General features: G+C 43.4%; 1 protein-coding gene across 1 annotated transcript; it reads right to left on the reverse strand.

Annotated features, from left to right (window-relative positions):
* Nucleotides 1-4,876: 4,876 nt before the first annotated feature.
* On the reverse strand, nucleotides 4,877-22,047 carry CHMP7 (charged multivesicular body protein 7). Its single transcript, XM_080982512.1, has 10 exons — nucleotides 21,662-22,047; nucleotides 18,177-18,351; nucleotides 15,998-16,183; nucleotides 14,329-14,462; nucleotides 12,412-12,460; nucleotides 11,233-11,352; nucleotides 9,513-9,611; nucleotides 8,827-8,887; nucleotides 7,192-7,377; nucleotides 4,877-5,894 (listed from the first exon to the last, which is right to left on the reverse strand). The coding sequence occupies exons 1-10, from the start codon at nucleotides 21,949-21,951 to the stop codon at nucleotides 5,830-5,832; spliced, it is 1,365 nt and encodes a 454-aa protein (XP_080838638.1). The 5' UTR covers nucleotides 21,952-22,047; the 3' UTR covers nucleotides 4,877-5,829.
* Between the last annotated feature and the right edge of the window lie 247 nt (nucleotides 22,048-22,294).

Raw genomic sequence — 22,294 nt, forward strand, 5'->3', positions numbered from 1 at the left:
ACAACAGCTAAGCCATATTGCACCTACCCTATAGGAAGCAACTTGCTCATTGTTGCTGTAAGGAAAAATAACTTCCGAGGCTTGGCAGTTCCCGTACTTTGGCAAGTTCCTTTAGAAAAATAGTGACGCGGTGGAAGCTTTCCCTTGGAAACCAGCCCCAAGAAAAAGATTGCAGTGCTATCCTTGCTCTAATCACCCTGGCTTTTGCCGCAACTCTTCACGGTGACCTTAATCTGAGCTTGTAACGTGTGCCCTCTTCCAAAGGAAACAGCAGTCCTTCAATGACAACCCACACAGCCCCCCCCCCATGCATGAAAACAACCTCTCAGCCAGACCTCTTTTCAGCTGCAAAACTGTACATCTTCCTTTCCAGTGATCTGAAAGAGTGGCTAGATTCTTTAAAGTGAGAACAAGGTGATTTGGTTCTGGAATGCAGGTTACTTTGCAGACAAAAAGAAGAATGTTGAAGAACTGAACCCAGCTGTGGGCACGATCTCTCTGTAACAGGTATACCGACTTGGGCATCTTGCAATGATGTTATGCCAAAGGCTTGAAACCAAACCATCTGAAGAGTTTCTCTTTTTTTTCCTTCTTTTTAAAAAAGAAAGCTTCTACATCTGATGTGTTGCCTTTAATATACAGGGATGGCACATCAAAGACTGTAGTTTAGGAAAGCTGTGAAAGCTGCTATACAGGCGTCCTTCCCTCTGGTGTGCAGACGCTGTGCCCACAATCCTCTCTGATCAAGCAGGTCTCAAGCACAATGAAACACCCACAGAAACACGTGTAGGAGAGATTACAGTGAATTGGGGGTCTGGAGCACAGGCAATAATGCCTCTGTCATAGTGGGGAGGAATGTGCATCCAGCCACAGATTTCCTTTGAAATCCGGGGGGGGGGGGGGGAATCAAAACACCATTTTCACATCCAACAAGAAAAGGTAACAACTGCTGGTTAAATTGGAGTTTGACTAAAGCACAATTATAGATCCATTTCCGGAGACGTTTTTGTCAACAGCAGACAAGATCGTTTTAAAAAAGAAAATGGCAAAAGGGCACATGGTTTCCAATTTAACCAGCTTTGGACAAGAGAGCTCATGGATAGTCCATCTCAGGCCAGAAATAAAGACAAAGACAATGTGCAAGGAGTGCAAGGAGTACTGGAGCAGGGGAACTGGCTTCAACTCTTTGCGGGTGTTCTTGTGCTGGTCACTTATCTTTTAAGCCTCTTAATTTATTTGGATTATTGCAAGGATAACATGGTGGTGATGTTAGATAGTATGCAAATATTTATTATTATCATCATATCCTTGCAATAACCCAAAGTCAGTAAGAGAGGCTAAAAGGTTCAGTGCACTTTGAATGCATTCTCTGGTTGTCATCCTTACAAGATTCTTATGTAAAGTACACTAGCCTTATCCCCATATTAGAGTCTGGGGCAGGGCTGAGAGAGAGGGACAGCTTGCCATGAACTCTCTAGAGGAGGGATGGGGAACCTGAGGCCCTCAAACTTTTGTTGAACTACAACTCCCACCATCCCTCACTAGTGTCACCTGGATGGGGCTGATGGGAGCTCTCAAGGTTGTAAAAAACAACGCAAAGCAGCGCCTGCAAAGGGCTCGTGCCCCCAAGGGGCAGCAAAGCTGTGAACTCTTGGGCTACTGATACTGCCCATTCAATCACTAAGGCACATTTCCTTCCTCATACATTCCTTACTGACCCCTCACCCATCAGTGCTTCCCATGTATTGTTCTTATCCTTCCCATTTGTTTCTTAGTTGAAATATATTCTCCCAAAAAGTTCAAATTCACACAACACACATGCCAATTAGCTGAGTTGCTAAAGCATGATACTCTTAATCTCAAGGTTGTGGGTTCAAACTCCACATTGGGCAAAAGATCTGTGGTCCCTCTAAACTCCACTATTCTATGGTTCCAGTTAGCTACAAAGAAAATTAAAATGTTTGCATACATTTGGAGAATGAAGCTGGAGATATTTTGGTACAGAATTTGGATTAGGGTGAGAGTAGAAGCATACACAAAGTTCTAATTTCTGTGTGGTTGCATAACTACAATGCAGTACACTTTACATTTCACCCATCACCAGGACACTATTTAAATTTGCAGTTTCTTTAATCTCTCTCTCACGTCCAACAGAACTGCCTTCTCTACAAATTGCCCACTTTTAAACAATTGAGACTTTAGATTTCCTTTCTCTTCATTCATCTTGATTACATTCCCGCTTGGTGCCGGAGAATGAAAATTACAAGCCACTTCTAGAAAGGAACAAGCTGTTCAATATTAACTGTTGAATGCCTCTTCCAGCCCTCTGAGCAGCAATATTTTAGATACGGACACATTAGGGACACATACAATAAAACCTCCACTTCTTGCATGTTGTACAGATTAGAGGGAGAAGCAGGACCTGGTTCTGAAAGCAGCAGAAAAACAGTACTGATCCCAATGATCTAGGATTTGAGGCTAGGCATGGAAAGTAATTATTCCTTTAGAGTAAATTGCTAAGAGAACTACAGAATAGAGCTGTTTACAATGCATTTGGAACTCAAATCCTCTTAAAACTATTGCCTATTGAAAGGGCTGTGCATGAAATGTATGCCATTTTGTTGTGGTGGGCAAATAATTCAGCATTCTTGGAATCTGTTTTTTGTTTTGATTTTTAAAACAGGGTTTAAAAGGGTCCAGGCCCTGACACCTTACAAGTCTCACAAGGCAGAAACCTGGCTGAATCGGATTTCTAGTACTTGGCAACAGGACTTCAGTATCCTTCCTCCTCCCACAAGTAGCAAAAAAGTAACTATTACACAAACACACAGACTGCAGAATTGTGTGAATTTGCTTACTTGGGTCACATAATTCAACTCCCCACCTGAAAGTAGAATTTGGATTGCCGAGGTACAGGATTGTGGTTTGTTTTTAAGGACAGTGCACAAAAGGATAGCTTTGTGTGTTTACGCACTGGCCCAGCAGCAACAGGCAACCAGGGTTTCCATGCAGGTGAATGGGGGGGCCTGCAGAGGTTTATTGCTTCAATGAGAATTCACTGGGCTTCCTTGGTTCCAAACTGGCATTGCAGGTCAACCTCGCAGCAAGCCTAATGAAATTGCTAAAAAGATTGGGTACCTATTATTTTCCATTTATCCAAACTAGGCTGGGATAGTGCTCCAGGGGAGGAGTAAAGCTGCCACAGAGTACTAAAAAGGCAGGCATAGAGGCAAATGAGATGTGACCTTTGACATATTTTTGACATCGCAAATCTCATTCTTATTTCACAGTGGCCAGTGCAGGGGGGGAAGCTGGACTGAGACTGTGGTACAGGTGGGGGTTAACCCTTTGCTCTTGCCAATCGTCCCAATCAAAAACTACACCCCACACCCACCCACACCCCTGCTCCAAGCTTACTATTTGCAATGGAAGGAATTTATGCTTTCCTTCCACTGCAAACAGCAGGTTGCAAGAGAGGAGACACAATTCCAATCAGGTCAACAAGAGCAGGAGCAAAGGGTTAATAAAATCTCTCGCCCCCACTAGGACCCCACTTCAGTTCAGAGGTCCCCACTTCAGCTATCTGCGAAAGAGAAGCTATGTAATGCTGAACTATGGACCACACATCACATTTAGTTCAGCTCTAGAAACCAGGAATGCTGTCAGCTTTCTAACTCTTTTCAGCACACCTAAACCCAGACATTTCTGTGATTCACAGCAAGACTCAACATTCCTATAGCTGGCATTTCCACAATTTTGAGGCACCATTTTTTCCTTTAGTTTTGTACAAAAAAATCAAGCTACATCTGTAATGAGGATCACTGTCCAAAAGTAGCAAAGGAAAAAGCACACCTTATGAAATTAAAGTGTAAATAGCAACTCCAGCTAGAGGCAACAGTGAAGATCTCATTACGAGACAAGAAAAGGTTTAGATGCATCATGGAATCCAATATGCTGATTGTTCAAAGGGCTGCGTTCTCCAAGCCCTGTTCATTATATCTAAATGGACAGTCTGCTTCAAATAAACAAAACCATGAAGGGAGAATAATATGCAAAGTGAAGCAAGTTAAACAACAATAGAGAGGAACTGAAGACTTTTAAAGATTGATTACCTTTCCTCCCTCTCTTAACCGTTTTTCTAACAAATGATTATGGCGTTAAAATTATTCAATGCAACTCCCATTTGCCATCTGCCTTCAGAAAAAGTGTCTTGCAGGGAATCAGCAAAGTATTGATTCTAGCACAGCACACTGAGGAGACAAGGCCAGCTGTTTCTCCCACCTCCAATTTAGGCAGATCTCTTCCTTGAAAAAAACATTTTGCTTCACTTTTCCTGAATCACAGCTCACTCAGCAGCAAACACCATCCAGACCATTGTGCTTTTGAGTGTACACTCAGTCTTGGAATAGGCTGCAAGTTTACCAACAGCCACTACTGACCCACAGTTTCTCATTATATAAATGGTTCCCACCACCTGTGTGCTTCATGCAGTGCACTGACACACAAGCAAAGTGCCACTTTCTCCTTTTGCAGTTAATGTGGCTAGAAAACAACTTCCATCCAGAAAAAGCGCAGGCCTGTCTCACAGCACTGCATCCAATGCTACTCCTACATACAGAGAGTAAACCCAGTGAAGTTAAAGGACATGACTAACTCTGGTTAATTCACTTCAATGGCTCTACTCAGAATATAATTTACTTTGTAAAAGGTGTTCTGCAGAGGGCAAGAACTGCATTTCCCCCCAGATGAATAAAAGTCATCTCAATAGGCTAACTGGCACTTGCCCACTAGCTTTTCCATCCTGCATTCCATCAACATTTTTTGTGTTAAAAGGAAACAGCAACTCTCCCCAAGAAATACATCAGATGCAGAGATATCAATCCAAAGCTCTGCCATTTTTAAAGGTCTTCCAACATACATGATTGAATAGCCTCCCAGAAGATATGAAGCCATCATCCGTAAATTTCTGGCTAAAAAGCTCACCCTAAATCTCTCAGAAGTATTAAAGGGAGCATTCCACCAAAGCAGAAGATAAATGTTACTTGCTCTTCCTACAGATAAACTGAAAAGTACTTTCTTAAACATCAAAAGATTATAATCATCAAGCAGCAACAAAAAGCCCTAAACCCCTACATTTTAGAATCCTTTGCAGGTCCCATTTAAGGCTACACTACTATTGTTGAAAAAGGGTTACGTGGCATTTTGTGCTTGCAGATACTACCCCCTTGTGGAAACAGCAACAAAAAGTCTCCTACAATAAAACTGTCACACATCTATGTTGTCCACATCGTGCAAACACAGATAAGGAAGAACAGAAAGACCATCAACGTGTGTGTGTGTGTGTGTGTGCCTGTTGCCCAGCGAGAGCTACCAGAGTCAGTATCTTTCTCATGTGCAGCAAGTGTTTTGCACAGACACACAGAACAGCTGGATGCCAGGAATGCAGTGATCCTAATGCATTTCTGATTCTCCCCAAAGCTGGCACAACTAGGTTCAGTTTCACGTAGTGGAAAGAGGGCCTTCAGAGTGTCGTGTGACAAGTTAAAATCTCAGCAGGAGTGTCAACTTGCCAGGGAAGGTCAACCATGACGGGCAACACAGGTGAACATGTCAACCGGAGACACTGTAGTTTGGCACTGAAAAGACAACAGCAACAGCAGTTGAGATCTGTTTGAAAGATGATGGATTGTCATGGCAGGTACATCCTGTCTCTTACAAAAGTGCCATCTAGCAAGGAGGGGACATAAGCCCACATTCCACAAGTTACTTTTGTAGTTACGATCACCAAAATTTAAGACATCATCATAGCACGAAGGTGGTATTGAGTCATTAGAGATGCAGTTCCAGAGCTCCTTTGGGCTCAGAGGCCTTTGAGTCAGTCTTTAGTGCCAATCCTGTAAATGATGCAAAAAGGAAGAAGGTCAAACACACTTGCAACTGCGGTAGAAGCAAATTTAAGTATGCATAATGACATGCCTACACTCAATTAAAATTTACATTGTTAAGCTTGTGGGGAAGAGGCCTGTCTTTTTTATTATTTTGTAAAGCACCATTTCCACTGACAATTACATAAATACGAAAGTATGTGCATATCCCCTGCTAAACAGCTCTTGCTCCTTAGTTGGATATAAGAGATTTTCAAAGCTAGAAAGCAGGAAGGTCTGCCCCTATGGATCTATGGCAATAGGCCACGTCTACTACACACCCAAGTCTTTGGGTAGGCCTCCCTCCTGTGGCCAGGGAATGTCTGGCCTACCAGCCTTCATGCACCTTTGCATCCAAGCTCAGATTTAAATCCTAAGAAGGGCAACAGAGAAGCAGCCATTTTTATTCTCAGAGGGTAAATGAGATGACTGTGTAGCACAAGGAGCTATAGGAGTTGGAGGGACACTGCCAGGGCAGCTAGAGAGAGGCGTGGAACTGAACAAGATTCAGGTCCTTTTAACTGTCCTCTAGAAAAAGAATTCTGTACTGGCATGCAATCGACTTAGCTAAGAAGCCCAGAGTAACACACTTGGGAAGAAAGAGAGCATAACCCTGCAGGGAGCCTGCTGGTGGGAGCTCTACAAGTTTTGGCCTCATTTGCATGTCACAATACAGTGGTACCTCGGGTTAAGTACTTAATTCATTCCGGAGGTCTGTTCTTAACCTGAAACTGTTCTTAACCTGAAGCATCACTTTAGCTAATGGGGCCTCCCGCTGCCGGAGCACGATTTCTGTTCTCATCCTGAAGCAAAGTTCTTAACCCGAAGCATTATTTCTGGGTTAGCGGAGTCTGTAACCTGAAGTGTATGTAACCTGAGGTACCACTGTAGTTTACCACAAACATGCTGACTGTGCCACCTTTGCTTTTCCCCACTAGGCTGAAGGGAAAGCAAACGACAATCCCTGGTTGTGCATCATGTCCAAACCAGGGACTGTGGTTTGTTTTGCTCAACCAAATCACTTTCAGTAAGCCAAGAATAAATCATGGCTACAGATTGTGGTTTGTTAGCAAAACCAACCACAACCTCCAGTTTGGACATAATGCAAAGCAAGAAATTGTGGCGTCTTTCTTCCATGCATTAATACATGGAATTAATGCATTAATTAAGAAGCCAAGTAGCACATTATGGTAGTCAATTAGCTATAGTAAACTGGGTCTTTAAGAGGCAACATTAGACTCTGGAAAACAATATAACAGAAACATACCTCCAACTGAATGAGTGAGCTTTTCCAACTCTGCTTCAAGCTCAGCATCTGAGATGCTAGGAAGCACTACGGACGTAGGAAACAGTGGCTTCTGTGGAACGGAAGGCAGGTCCAGAAGATCTTTTGAGGAGTCCAGGAGAAGAGTGTCCAGCTCCTTTTCCAGTTCCTCGGCATCAGCTTCTGATACTGGAGAACAAATACATTCCAGTGTGACATACAGCTTGGGCTCCTGTTGAATTTACTCAGAATCAAGTCCCACAGAGTTCAACAGTGCCTATGCCCTACTAACTGCACATAGGATTAGAAGACATGCTCAGCAAGAGAGATTAGCTCCAGGACACATAGCTGTAAGATGTACTATAACCTTCTTAAGATCTGTAAGAAGGGCAAGAGCTTGAAGAAGGTTCTCTTATTCTGCTCAGCCCTACTGAGAATGTGCTCTTGTTGTTTTTCGTAACAAAACAATCGTCAAATAGTGGCAACATATTACAGTTGGAAATGGGACCCACCTCACTCATGCCTTTTACAGACCACAAGGGGCACTATGTCAGCCTGTCCCAACTAGGTCTCCTCAAGCAAGTATGTGGAGGGTGGCAAGTTGGGTAAGGGATGCTTCCCCACCTCCAAGCCTCTGCTGCTGTGGCAGCTCAGCTCCTTTCTCGAAGTTTTCTTTCTGCTCACAAAACTGATCCTCGCCACCACTATGCACTGGACCCTTGGAATTTTCGTTCACTTTTTTCTCCCATTCAAGCCCAGGTCTGCTGCACCAGCGCAAGCTACAAGTGGGTCACCTCAACTCACGGCCAGGCAGCACCAGGCTGGGTGCGAGCACCTTGTGGGGGAGGCAGGCGAGCAGCAAGACTCGGGGTGGTGGCGGCACCCCAGCCTGAGGAGGCATGGATGCATGTCCTACCACTGCTCCATGGCTCTGCTTGGCAACAGCAGCAGTGCTGCATGAAGACGCTTTGATGGTCAAGGGGCAGCCAGCACCTCCGTCCTGCCTGCTGCCAGCTTCCTCCGCCCATTGTCCTGCGCCTTGGCAGAGACACTCCCACTCGCTTCAGCCCACTCCAGTGGGGATAGTGCTGCCCAGCCCACTCAAGGACAGCCCTGGTGGCCCGGCACTCCGCTGCCACGTGCCGCTCTTTGAAACCAAATCCACCGTCACCACCACCTTTTCTCCAAGTGTGGGGCTCTCCTCGGGTGCACGAAAAGGAAGGAGCCACAGCGCTTGTGCAGAGTGCATGCCGACAAGGGAAAGGTTTGCACCACTGGAGTGCTGCTCCCATCTGAAGGGTTACTCTGTGCTCACCATAACCTGTGATGTCAGCAGTTGGTGCTCGATGCCCCATATCCCTCAAGTGCAGAGTAGGGACAGACTCTCGCATGGTGGGGCTCCCCAAACTGCGATGTAGGATTGCTTCTTCTCACAGGTTAGGGGGCGCAATACTTGCCTTGCCTAGGGCACTGGCAACCCATGCTAGGCCACTGTCCTCCAGATATTTTGGACTACAATTCCCATCATGCTGACCAGCACCACCATTTGAGGAAGATTCTGTTCAAATGTCTGAATATAAGGTTGTAAGCTAGAAAACCTAACAACAAGGGTTTGGTGGCTTAAGAGTTTGGACTCACCTAAGCCATTGATTCCAACTCCTGCTAAGGTTTGCGCTACTTCATCCTGGGTGTCACAAAGCTGAAAAAAGCAGCAGATACTGCCATTTATTACACTTTTAATCCACCTTCCAAGGAGCTCAGTTGGCACACATCAAATCCTTCAATTTAATCCCACAATGGTCCCGCAAGGCAGGCTAAGCTAGACCATAGTGATTTGTCCACAGCAATTCAGCAAGCTTCATGGGTGAGCAAGTATTTGGATCTCCCTAGCTGACTACCACACTCTAGTTCAGGGCTAGGGAACATTTTTCAAGCCTGAGGGATGCATCCCCTCATGGACAAGCTTCCAATGACTACAGTCTAGTCACAAACAGTTCAGAGGGTTCTACACTTACATCTCTCCATTATTGCAGTACAAGGACAGATTCCAAAATAACTGCAGGACGATGTGCAGCAGAGCCAGTGAGGGGTGTAGACCGAGGAGAGTCTGAAGGGCCAGACAGAGGACTGGAGGGAGATCATTGGCCCCTGCTCTAACCACTACACCACCCTGGCTTCTGAAATAAAGCCTGCTAAGAAGGGCTAAGCAAAGGCAGATATGGAAACCACTTAACAGAAAGCTAAGAAGCAACCTGCAGCATGAATGTGATTCTCATTTAACTAACACTTGCATAGAGATTATTTGTTTTTCCTCTTTATAGTACCTCTTGAATCTGATCCACCAGGTTCTCTGCCTTTTCCACGGTGACATCTTTCATGGATAACTTCAGAGCTCCAACTCCAGCCTGGTAAGCATTAAATACCTTATTGGGAGGAAAGAGAATAGCCTGTTATTTTACAAGTATTTTCAGTAATCTGTTGCAGTTCTTCACCTTTCTAAATAGCCTATTTATTTATTTATTTATTTATTTATTTGTAAGTAAGTCTGTGGTTAGGGAGTGTCTTGTTTTAATTTCATGTTAGCTGCTCAGGGAGCCTTTTGGGCTGAAGAACAGGATATAAATGCTCTAAATAAATAATACTGATTCTGGCAGGCATTCCACCTCAATATTGCCTATATGATTTTTAAAATGGCTTCAGTTGGATTTACTTTGTCAGGAGGCCGCTTGAGGCCTGAGGGGAAAGTAGATGAGGGAGTTAAGGTTGTAATCTCAACTGAAATATTTTGCAAGCCATATGCTTGGGACAGTGAACTTTTGCAGAGGAGCCACTTTCAGGACCTCTTACTTTCTTCAACATTTTTCTGAAAGACTCAGGAGTTTCAATGCACCCAGTTCTTTCTACTTCAGGATTTTCCACCAAGCCTGCTCCCTATCCTGTCTTCCACAGGTACTTTCACTACAAATTGTGGCCTCCACATCTGCTCCTTTTTCCTATCTTGACATGTGTCCGTATTTCAGAAGCCACTCACTGGTCCTCCCTGCCGCAGGCCTGATTAGGCCTAGACTGAGGCTTAGTATGCAAAGTGAGCCCAGTGAGAGAGCAGGTTAGCATGCCTTCCAAGCTGTGCTTTATAAACACAATTCCATTTCCTTTTACACTTTGCATGCTTCTGCTTGGTTAGAATTAATCAGCTAATTCTCCCACATCAAGAAAATGTTTATCATTACTGAGCAATTCCTCACTGATGATGTGTATGTACATCAATAAATATCCTACCCTATAAATTAAATACTATGTGAGTTTAATCAAAATAAAAAAATCCTTCCAGTAGCACCTTTAAGACCAACTAAGTTAGTTCTTGGTATGAGCTTTCGTGTGCAAGCACACTTCTTCAGATACTTCAGTATCTGAAGAAGTGTGCTTGCACACGAAAGCTCATACCAAGAACTAACTTAGTTGGTCTTAAAGGTGCTACTGGAAGGATTTTTTTATTTTGATTATGGCAGACCAACACGGCTACCTATCTTTATGTGAGTTTAAGTTACTGGGTAAATCTGCCAAGAAGTACTACTGCCAATGTCTAAAGTTTATAATTTATAAAGCTTCTAGAATGAAACACATGTCTACCGAGGCATCTTGCTAACAGCAGTGACATACAACAACAGGCAAATGGGGATCAACTGGCCATAGATGCACCAAAGCCAATGCATGCTCTGTGTCAGGAAGAGAAGCAGAGAGATAGAAAGGAAGAAATATTTGAGTACAGGAAAGACCATTTGATGCCTTCTAGATGCTGCTAGAGTACAGTTCCCATCAGGCCTGACTATCTGTCATGCTGACTTGGACTGTAATACCTGGACAGTACCACATTGGCTACCTCCATTATAGCTGCAAGGGGTAAGAAGTGTGTGAACAAGCCCCAGACTGCAGTGAAAAGAATGTGTATTTCCAACATAAAGCAGATCTTCAAGCAGAAATCTTAGACAGAAGAATTAAACAGAGCAAAGCGGAGTCAATGGCGACACATCAGTAAAGGAATACCATCTGATCTGTCTGAGAGGCGTAGATCCGGTCCAGGATGCCTTGTACTACGTCCAGCTTGGAGTGAAGTTCTGCAATACGTCTTTCTGTTCTTCGTTTTGATTTCAAAGACCTAAGTGCCTAAGAACATAAAGGCACAGTTTTGATGAACCATCAAGAGCAGCCTGAAATAACTCCCTATTTAAAACAGTCATCTCAGTGCAGGAGGACATGCACAGTGGTTGTCTTCCCCTCAAAGCTTATCCAGCTAAGTGAATGAATGTCCTTAAGACTGCATTTGTCTGCTTGCTGCTGGGAGAGAGGGAGAAGTAATTGCCCCTGTTGCTGTGTTTTTTTAAGGTAAATGTGCATTTCAGTGCTGGAGAGTGAAATGCACAGCATTTAGCAAGTTACAGAGAAAAGTCCTGAAACTGTCAGCTTCTGCTATAGATGCAGGCAGGGGAAAGTACCTTGTTGGTACAATTTACTTTGTGTGTATGTTTCTTCTGAAGTGCCTAAGTGGTACAAGTAAGGCAGCATTGTTTCTCAAAGCAAAAAAAAAGGAAGAGGGTTTTGTTTATTTCAACACTATCATTGAATGGTAACAATTATTCTTGTCACCAAAAATATTCAACAGGTAAAGTAATAGTTCTATTAGCTAAAGAAAGAAGAGGCTGTGCTCTGAACACCCAAGAAAGCACAACAATTTTATAAACGAAGCAGTACCTTGACAGAAGACACATTAGACCTCATACTACAAAATGAGCTCATGTATGCCCATGAAAAGGTTCTTGTGCCGCAGTAAGATGCCCTTCGACCTCAACAAGAGGCTTGACAAGTGCTAAACCAGGGGTCAGCAAACCTTTTCAGCAGGGGGCCAGTCCACTATCCCTCAGACTTTGTTGGGGGCCGGACTATATTTTGAGGGGCGGAAATGAACGAATTCCTATGCTCCACAAATAACCCAGAGATGCATTTTAAATAAAAGCACACATTCTACTCATGTAAAAACACGCTGATTCCCAGACTGTCCGCAGGCCAGATTTAGAAGGCAATTGGGTCGGATCTGGCCCCCAGGCCTTAGTTTGCCTACCCATGTGCTAAACTCACGAAAACACATGACCTTTGAAGCAGGTTGGCTTTGGACGTACACATCCCACACAACTTTTGGTTGCCTAGTTAAGAAAACACAGGACTTACCAGCTGCTTTTTCCCAGCTCTACATGCACTCCGGGCCTCCTCTTTACATCTACAAAAGCAAAGTGTAAGCAGCTCAGTTTCTTATTTATTACGTATTAGGTGGTCATTCTTAGACTGATGGGAGATTGTAGCCCCACACATGTGGTGCATCCCAGTATCACTACTGAAGCATTTGTAGATCTGCTCCGCTCATATTTTTTGTACCCTTTTATAAAGAAGCTTTATAAAAACAAGGTCATGATTTACCAAATGCCTTAACTGTAGTTCAGCAGTGAAGATGCCCCTTGCCTGAACATGCACAAGTTCCTGGATGCAGAGACTGCCAAAGGGGGAGATGAATAGAACCCAATATGGCAAAGGCAACGCTAAATGCCTCATCTGTTGTTGGTGTCATGCAGCGGCTGCTGGATGAACAGCTGACAAAATTAAGAGCTGAGATGCATTGAACATTCAAAGAGATTGGATCAGAGATGCATCAGACTAAAGAACACACAGGACCTGTGGAAAAAGAGATGGATCCTCTTCTGATGGAATATGAGAAGCTAAAGGCAAAATGGATAACAGCAGGTGATGAATTGAAAGAAGTTGTTGTGATGCCGGAAGAAATGAATGGATTTATGAATATGGACATTAAGAGAGAACCAAAGATGGCAAAAATGGAACTGAGAAAGAAAGGGCCATGTGCACAAACTGAAGTGAATAAAGCTCTTGACAATTGGTTTCGATGAAAAATGGAAAAAGTAGAAGGATTTTTCCTTTTTCCTTTAAGTTAAGAGTAAGCATGGTCAACAGGAAATGGGACTGAAATATATGGAACTGAGTACAGTCATACCTCGGGTTGAATGTGCTTCGGGATGAGCGCGTTCAAATTGCGCTCCGCGGCAACCCGGAAGTAACGGAGCGCGTTACTTCCAGGTTTCGCCGCTTGCGCATGCGCAGGTGCTCAAAATGACGTCGTGCGCATGCGCAGAAGCGCCGAAACGTGACCCGCGCACACGCAGACACGGGTTACGTTTGCTTCTAGATGCGAATGGGACTCCGGAACGGATCCCGTTCGCATCTAGAAGTACCACTGTACAAAGCAATGAAGACACAACAAGCAAATAAATATGGACTATTATGCTTTTTAGATTTCTCAGAACCGCTGGGGAGAAATTCATCATACTGGATTAGAGGACTATTTAAGACATTTAATTATAATAATTGAAGAGCTGCTTCTTGACTTTTGAGTAGGAAAAGGTGAATTTGAGATGAACAGGATGGAAGATTGAAAAAACAACACCTAGCAGATTGAGAAACAGCTGTATAATACAGTTAGATTGTTATCCTGGAGTGCATACTTTGAATAACTGTCATATACCCAATTGCCCTTCTTTTTCTTTTTTTCTTTTCTTTTCTTTTCTTTTCTTTTCTTTTCTTTTCTTTTCTTTTCTTTCTATGATCTCCAATTCTTGTTTTTCTTTGGTTAATTCTATCTACATTTATGCTTTGCTTTTTGAAGTTCCCTATTTTGGATTAATGAAGATACACACAGGAAGGTGGTGGGCAGAAGATGGGGGGCCCTGTGTGAAGAGCAGGGTGGAGAGGCTGGAGAAAGAAGGAGAAGCACGCAGGTGAGAGCTGGGAGGGTTCACTCTTCTGTGTGAGGTTAAAGGGTTAAGATATAATTCTGATAGAGGGCTTTTTATTCACTTTCTCTTTTTTTCCTTCTCTTTCTTCTTTTTTATATTCTTATTCTTCCTTTTTTCTTATCTCTTTTCTCTAGATTAGTTTGGCTTTTATTGTATTTTATGTGGAAAACTTTTAATAAAAATTGATTAAAAGATGCCCCTTGCCTGAAGGACCACAGCTCAGCAATGCATGAGTTGTGACATAACTGACAGCTTTAAGGATGTAAAGGACACACACCCATATTACCTCTCTGCTTCTTGTGCCAGGGACTCCACTTTCTGAGACAGCAGCTGTTCACTTTGCATGAGCTGATAAACCCCAATGTCAACATCATTCACTGGAGATACTTTGGTATGAAGACCTCGAGCAAATTTCATTATCTGAAAGAGAATTTCATTATGACATAAGATCTCATCCCATCATCTTAAGGTCCAATTGTCTCTTATTTCCCAGGGAGACTTTCTGCTTTCCAGTATACATCCCTATTTTTGTATTTTAGAGATACTTTATTAGAGTTGCTGGACTTCTTCAGGTTTCAACATCTTTTTCCCTGGTTGACAGAAATTAAAATTTGAGCTGTGAGGTGGATGCATCTTATCTCTAATGCAAATATGTAAAAGCACAGGCATGATGTAGTGCTCAAGCTGCCATTCCACACACACCCTATTTGAATATGTTGTTAACAAATTGTAGGACATGGGTCAGCAAACTTTTTCAGCAGGAGGCCGGTCCACTGTCCCTCAGACCTTGTGGGGAGCTGGACTGTATTTTGAAAGGTAAAAAAAATCTAACAAATTCCTATGCCCCACAAATAACCTGAGGTGCATTTTAAATAAAAGCACACATTCTACTCATGTAAAAACACCAGGCAGGCCCCACAAATAACCCAGAGATGCATTTTAAATAAAAGGACACATTCTACTCATGTAAAAACATGCTGATTCCTGGACCGTCCACAGGCGGCTGGGCCGGATCTAGCCCCCGGGACTTAGTTTGCCTACCCATGTTATGAGGTAACATGTGTTTTTTCTAGCCTATATTTAACCAAAAGAACAAACATCCTCTTGGTATCCAAAGTGGGAAGTCTACTGAAGAGTAAGTGATGAATACAGCCGTCAGAGAAGACATTTCAGCAACATAGATTTGGGGAGTCAATGATTTTTGCACCAACGCTGTTATAAGCATGTCTCTATCTTCATTTGTGAAACACTGAATATCTTGCATTAACCAAGTTCTGTAAAATTATGAACCACATTTTAAAGTCTATACAGTAGACCCCACCATCCCTCCTCAATCAGCTATCTTATACTTTCAGGGCGGTACAAGATATTGCCTGAAGTACAATTAGAAGAAAATAGCAGACCTCCACGGCATTTCTGCAATCCAGAGCTAACCAAGCCTTTTCAACTATTATGTTCACTCCATACGTCATAGCCAAAAAAGTTCAAATTCCCACAACCTCAGAATTATTTGGAGGAGGTGGGATGACAGTATATTATAGATGAGGATATGACCAACCCTTCTCTTGCCCAGAAGCCCATGTTTCCCTTCTTAATTATGAAATGACAAATTCAGCTTAATGCTGCCTTATCTCACTTAAATGCTGCAGATATCTTCATTGCCACTTTGGGTTTTCATTTTAGAGGGGGAACCTTTTGCTGAATGAGTGAGCACAGGGCAAATGAAAGACTGGCTTTATTTGGCCCAACTTATTTCCGTTTAGAGACGGCACAACTCCCAGAAATGCAACTCACATTTTAACTCTTTATTAGGGTTGCCATATATCCTCTTTTTCCAGGACATGTCTTCTTTTTCATGGGTATGTAAAATGAGTTTCATCCTAGCAATCCATAGTTAAAAGTAGAAGTCAGCAAATGTGTCTTCTTTCTTGCTCTTCAAAATATGAAAACCCTACCTTATTGCCATTCTGCTCCATCACTGTGACCCTTTTTTCCTTCTGCAGCTGCAGCAGCACCAGACAGAACGTCCTTTCGTCTGAACAAATGCTAGTGCACAGGGAACGCAGCTCTGACAGGCCAACCACAGGGTGTGAAGAAAGTGTGGAATTCTGGTAGAGATGATACACTTCTTCTGCCTTTTCCTAAAGAAAATAACCATTTGCACTGAACTCTTTATTCCTTGCCTCTGTGGTGGGTACCGTGCACAAACTAAACCAGAATTGCTTAATATCCTAACCTGACTCAGAAATGGCAAGGCATTGCTACAGATGACATTCAAACCTCATTCACAATACAGTACAGAGCACACCACAGTTTAGATAAGTGGTTTTTACTGTTCAGCTACAGACTAGATTTGAGTATCATTAGATAATCGGTAGCCCACCTGTTTCTGGTGTCTAGCTTGCAGCAAATAAACAGTCAGTATAAGTCAGCACACATGTCTAATTAAGGTATGCAGTTAAAGAACAACTATGGGCAGCACAGGGAAAGACCAGAAGCAAGGCCACTCTGCTAAGCGGCCAGCTCACTTTGGCTCCCTGTTTCCATTCAAACTGGCAATTATAAGAGCCTTTTGACTATAAAAAGAGTGGCTGGGTTCACCTGTTTTACATCTTCGTCCCTTTCCCCTACTGTATCATGTCTTTTAGGTTGAAAGCCTGAGAACAGGGACTATCTTGTTTACTACTGATCTCAAAAAAACAACAACCTGGGGGAGTTTTTTCAGCAGCAGAACAATATAAAAATGCTTTTTAAAAATAGTATTAATCTTCACTCTGCTACTCCCTAAGATTACCTTCATCTTTAAGGTTTCTGGGTGTGAAGAGCAAAGGAGAAACTTTTAAATATTAAAGCAGAGATACAATAACACTTGAGGGTCGTAGGGTGAGAAGGAGAACTGCTAATCTGGTCAGATTTCTCTGCTTCCTCAAATATATAATGGAACATGTTTATGGAAGTGAGCTGGCCTACAGCTCTTCCTTCCCTTTCTGAAGGATTCCTACTGATTCCCAGTCAGAATATGATCACAAATTGCAATGCAATAATTCTATTCAATAATTCTATTCTATTCTCAACCTACATGGGTGAGAAAATAGGCTTCTTTCAAAAATTAGTTACTTGAATATTTAAGCAAGATGATACTGAATGGGAAAGATATATGCTGTTCTTAGTGCAGCGCAGTGCAGAGTTAAAGCCGTAGTGATTAGCTGGGTTACTGTAAATTACACTTGACTGAAGACATCCTGGAATTATGGAAAGTGCCACTCCAAACTATATTTACATGGTTCAAGTTGCACCACAGGGAGCAGATATCTGAACTTAAAACTAAACAAGAAATACATTAAGGTATAAAGATGGAAATCCCTTGCAGGTATGGTAGAGAGCTCTGAAAAAGCATGAGGAGAATTTGCAGTACACATTCATTAAATATCCATGTTCCTGGTAATCCACAACAGCTCTATGAACTGTTGGGTATGTGTGCATGAGGGATCCTCTGAGTGACTTCCTGAACATACAGTGGTACTTTGGTTGTTGAACATAATTCATTCCGGAAGACCGTTCAACCTTCGAAACGTTTGACAACCGAGGCGCAAAGGGCAGTCTGCAAACTCAATGGAGAAAAAAGGAAAAAACACAGCAGAAGCCGTTCAACTTCTAAGGCGCGTTCAGAAACGGAAGCAATTACTTCCGGGTTTTTGGCGTTCAGGTTCTGAAACATTTGGCTTTCAAGACGCTCGAAAACCAAGGTAACACTGTATATCAAAACAACTACAGTGGTACCTCGGGTTACATACGCTTCAGGTTACAGACTCCGCTAACCCAGAAATATTACTTCGGTTTAAGAACTTTGCTTCAGGATGAGAACAGAAATTGTGCTCCGGCGGCGTGGCAGCAGCGGGAGGCCCCATTAGCTAAAGTGGTGCTTCAGGTTAAGAACAGTTTCAGGTGAAGAACGGACCTCCAGAACGAATTAAGTACTTAACCCGAGGTACCACTGTACAGGTCTCTTCAGCTACAGGTCTCTTCAAGTGTTTCCCAAACACTCAACAATATTTTTTATCATTGCATAACAGAAACCATCAGCTCTCCCCAACATCCTCATGATATGTGATCGCCAAGCATCAGAAAGCCTACCTGAAGTAACTCCACATAGATCAGAATTTCCTCCTCCTCTGGCACTTTGCTGTCACCTAATACACTAGACAGGGTCCACTTCAGTGGCTTCAGAATAAAGACCCCGACGCCCCAGGAGATCCAGCTGCTGTCTACGCTGGTCATGAAGTCAGATTCCCTCTGCAACTTGCCACGTCTGAAGGAAGAGCAATATATAAACGCTGTAAGTTTCAGCAAAGCCAAAGGGAATACTTATCTAAATTGACAAAAATCAGCCTTCTGTGAATGCCATGCTACTGCTGTCTTGTACTGAAGAAGTATGGGTATGATAAATGCAGAGGATACTGTAAAGCAGTAGTCTTCAAGATGGGCAACAGCAGCACTATCACTATGCAAATATGTTGTAATAATAATAATAAGGAATGGGTCTCCAAGTACATGTTTGGATTAAAGGTGGGCTCCAGGTCTTTAAAAAGTGAGACTACCACTGTAAAAGGTTGATACGGGGTGAGTCCTTTAAAAGAGGCCCCGTGGATACAGAGTACACATGTTCCATGGGGCCTCTTTTAAAAGACTCACCCTGTACTATAGGGACTTCGGAGTTAAGTATAGGTCTGCAGTACATATGCCATTGGAAAAGTGCTAAATATACTGAAACTGTGTTGCTGTGGGGGCTGGAAAAACTAATATCAGGTATTTAACAGTTGGAACAATGGAACTTGTTTACATTTTATTAGAATAATGAAATGGAGGAACAGAAACCCTTTCTTATCAATGGGAGACATAGAAAACACAGTGACACTTTAACTTTTAACAGACTATGCATTTTATTCTTTCACATCGAAGAAGGTTGAGATATTACACCTATCAACCTATAGTCAATTAAGTTATTATTTATTGAGTAAATTATTTAAAACAATTTATGTATACAAATAATGTACGCAATATTAACATGAGTATCTTACTTTACTTCCTGATATTTGTAATTTACCTTTGAATTATCAAAATGTAAGAACAACAAGTGGGAACAAATGCAGGAAGCAATAAGGGACAAAATATCAGGGTCACAAGAGAATACTGGGCATGCCCCCATTGCACCCGCAAAGAAAGATGATGAGGAAAGTGAGTGCATGGGGATTTAAGTTTAGTCCTGTAAAATAAGGTTGAACTTTAAAATAACAGCAGAACTTTTTTTGACAGAGCAGGTTAGTATACTAAAAGCAATCTCAGTGCAGAGTTTATTATTATTGGAAATGGCTGAAAAGAAGTAATGCGGAACAGAACATTTTCCAGTGCTTTATTTTCCCCACAGAAAATTTTCCATTTCATAAGCTCATTAGAAACAATTAATAGATGCCAACTCCAAACGTTAGGCAAACATGGGAGTCCAAGTTTTCAGCTTGTAAAATAAACATGCTAAGACAGATCACTCTCCAGGACAGGGTGGGGAACTGGATCTGGCTGGCATGTTGGAATGTTATCTCCCCTTCCCCACCCCCACAGACAACTCTGACAGCGGAGATGCAATGCTTTGAAGCTCTGACAAACAGCTGATTGTCAGGGCTTCGTAAAATTACAGAATTGTAGAGTTGGAAGGGACCCCAAGGGTCATCTAGTCCAATCCCCTGCAATGCAGGAAGCACAGCTAAAGCATCCATGGCAGATGGCCATCCAAGCTCTGCTTAAAAACCTCCAAGGAAGGAGATTCCACAACCTCCTTAGGGAGTCCATTCAACAGCTCATACTGTCAGAAGTTCTTCCTGATATTCAGTCGGAATCTCCTTTCTTGTCTTGAAGCCATTGGTTTGAGCCCAGTATTTGAAGATGGCTATCTTACCTCCTCTCAGACACCTTTTTCCAAGCTAAACATACCCAGCTCCTTCAACCGTTCCTCATAAGACCTTCAAAGCACAGCACAAAGCTCCCTGCAAGCATGTTCAACCAGCTGATTGTCAGTGCTTGTAGAGAGCCTCCCAACACACTACTCACAGAATTTCGCTAGCACCACTGGGCTGGTGTGCGTGGCTTAGCCAGAATAGCCTAGTGGGCCAAATGGGGAGCCCTGGTGAGACCATGAGCCAGAAAAAATTGTGGTAGCCCTGTAATATATGGAAGGTATCACACAGGTGACTTCTGGTGCCAGATGTGAACAAAGCTCAGAACAGTTTGGGACCAGGATATTATAGCTCCCTAAATATGCCGAGTTTTGTTATGTTTGTTAATTACTTTGTTTTCTTAAAAATATATATATTATAAAATGTTTTGCGATGGCTGGCCCTAAAAGAATGGGAAAGTAAGTAAGTAAGTAAGTAAATGTTGTGCCACCTTAAAGCCTTATAGTTGCCCTTAAAATAGTTAGAGGGTGTTGAAAGCTACTGGGGACCCTGTCAGAGCTGAGTTATCCACAACCTCTCCTTTCACTTGTTTAGCCAACATGTTATGTGCATTCCCTACCTGGGGAAATTTTTATGCAAAGGTCACTCAAATGCATACAAGATAAGCACACCAGCCTCCGGAAGAGTAGCAGTGGCAGGAAAACAAGAATGTTAAAGACCGGTAATAATAATAAGAAGATAATGATGTTAAAGACCAGTAAAATTCTTATATGGCCAGAAATCTGTGCTAATTTTATTCACAACAGCAGAGTTAATTTTATTTATTAACCACATTCTTTAGGCAAAGGACTCCCTAAGTACCTTACAGAAGAACAAAAAAGCAAGAGAGAACTGAATATCAGTATCATTTGACTAACTAACTAACAGATCTAGTTACAGGTAGGTAGCCGTGTTGGTCTGCCGTAGTCAAAACAAAACGAAGAAGTGTGCATGCACAAGAAAGCTCATACCAGTAACAAACTTAGTTGGTCTCTAAGGTGCTACTGGAAGGAATTTTTTTATTTTATTTGACACAAAGTTGAGCTGAACGGAGTTGCTAGCTGTCGACATAAATATTTTGGTTGACATCAATATGCAGTCATGCCTTGATGGATGTTTAAATAGAACTGAACTAATAGGTTACTAGATCACATATTATGGTCCTTTTGCCAGCAGGTGAAGCTTTTCTTGTTCCAACAAGCTTTTGGGAACTGACTGCTTTTAATGAAACAGCTGGTGCTGTGCTGTTTTTATTGTACTTATCTGTATATTTTAAGAGCTTAGATAGATACATAGAGAGCTATAGCTATTGATAGTTTTAATCATGTTATTTAATGATTGTGGGATTTCCCCCATGTTCTTTAGCTGTTGTTTTTACCTGCAAACCGCCTTGAGTCCCTGTCAAGGGCAAAGTCAGGGTGTAAACAAACAACAACAACAACAAGTGTTCTCTTGCCCCCTCTTTCTTCGTCCTCCCCCCAGCACCCCCTCGCCCAGCAGGGCAAGACCTTCCCTCTGCACGCGCTCAGAGGCACAGCTGCAGCCTGGAAGGAGGGGGCGGGGGCTAAGCGAGGGGGGCCGAGAGAGAGAGAGAGAGAAGCCCTTCTCCCCCCCCCCCCCGCCGGGCGGTACCTGAGCAGCTCTCGCAGGACGGTGCCCAGGCCCAGGGGGACGCTGCCCCGCCGCTCGAAGGCCTGCTGCAGCTCCCGCAGGCAGGTCCGGACGCCTCCGCGGCGCCGCCCCCACTTCAGCACCAGCTCGCTCCAGAAGAGCATCTTGCTGTCCCACTCGGTGGCGTTGACCTCCCGGCTCTGCTTGAAGGCCGAGAACAGGAAAGCCATGCGCTCTTCGTCCGCCTCCCACTCCGGGGGCAGCTCGCCCTCCGCGGCCGGCGCAACCGGCGCCTCCTCCGGCGAAGACATCTAGGCGAGCCCCCGGCTTCGGGCGCGGCCTACCTCCTCTCGCTTGGCCAAACGTTTCCTTGTCGGTGGGACGGCGCATGCGCCTTTCCACGCCGTCCGGCATGCGCACAGAGGGGCGAGGCGCTTGGCGGGAACCCAAAGGCGGAGAAAAGAAAAGGCAGAGGCGCCCCTCGGGGGAGGCGGCGGGAGCCTCCGGGTTCCCGGGCGAGGCGGAGCAGGGAATAAGAAAACCCGCCATGTGAGCGGGGAATTCTCCCTCTAAGAGTGAGCGCTGGAAGAAAGCGATCACGGGCCTTTTTCCGGGGGGGGGGGAAGAAAGCGGGAGATGCTTTAAAAGGGGCGA

This window comes from Podarcis pityusensis (assembly GCF_964106645.2).
Source record: "Podarcis pityusensis genome assembly, chromosome: 15".
Classification (NCBI taxonomy): domain Eukaryota; kingdom Metazoa; phylum Chordata; class Lepidosauria; order Squamata; family Lacertidae; genus Podarcis; species Podarcis pityusensis.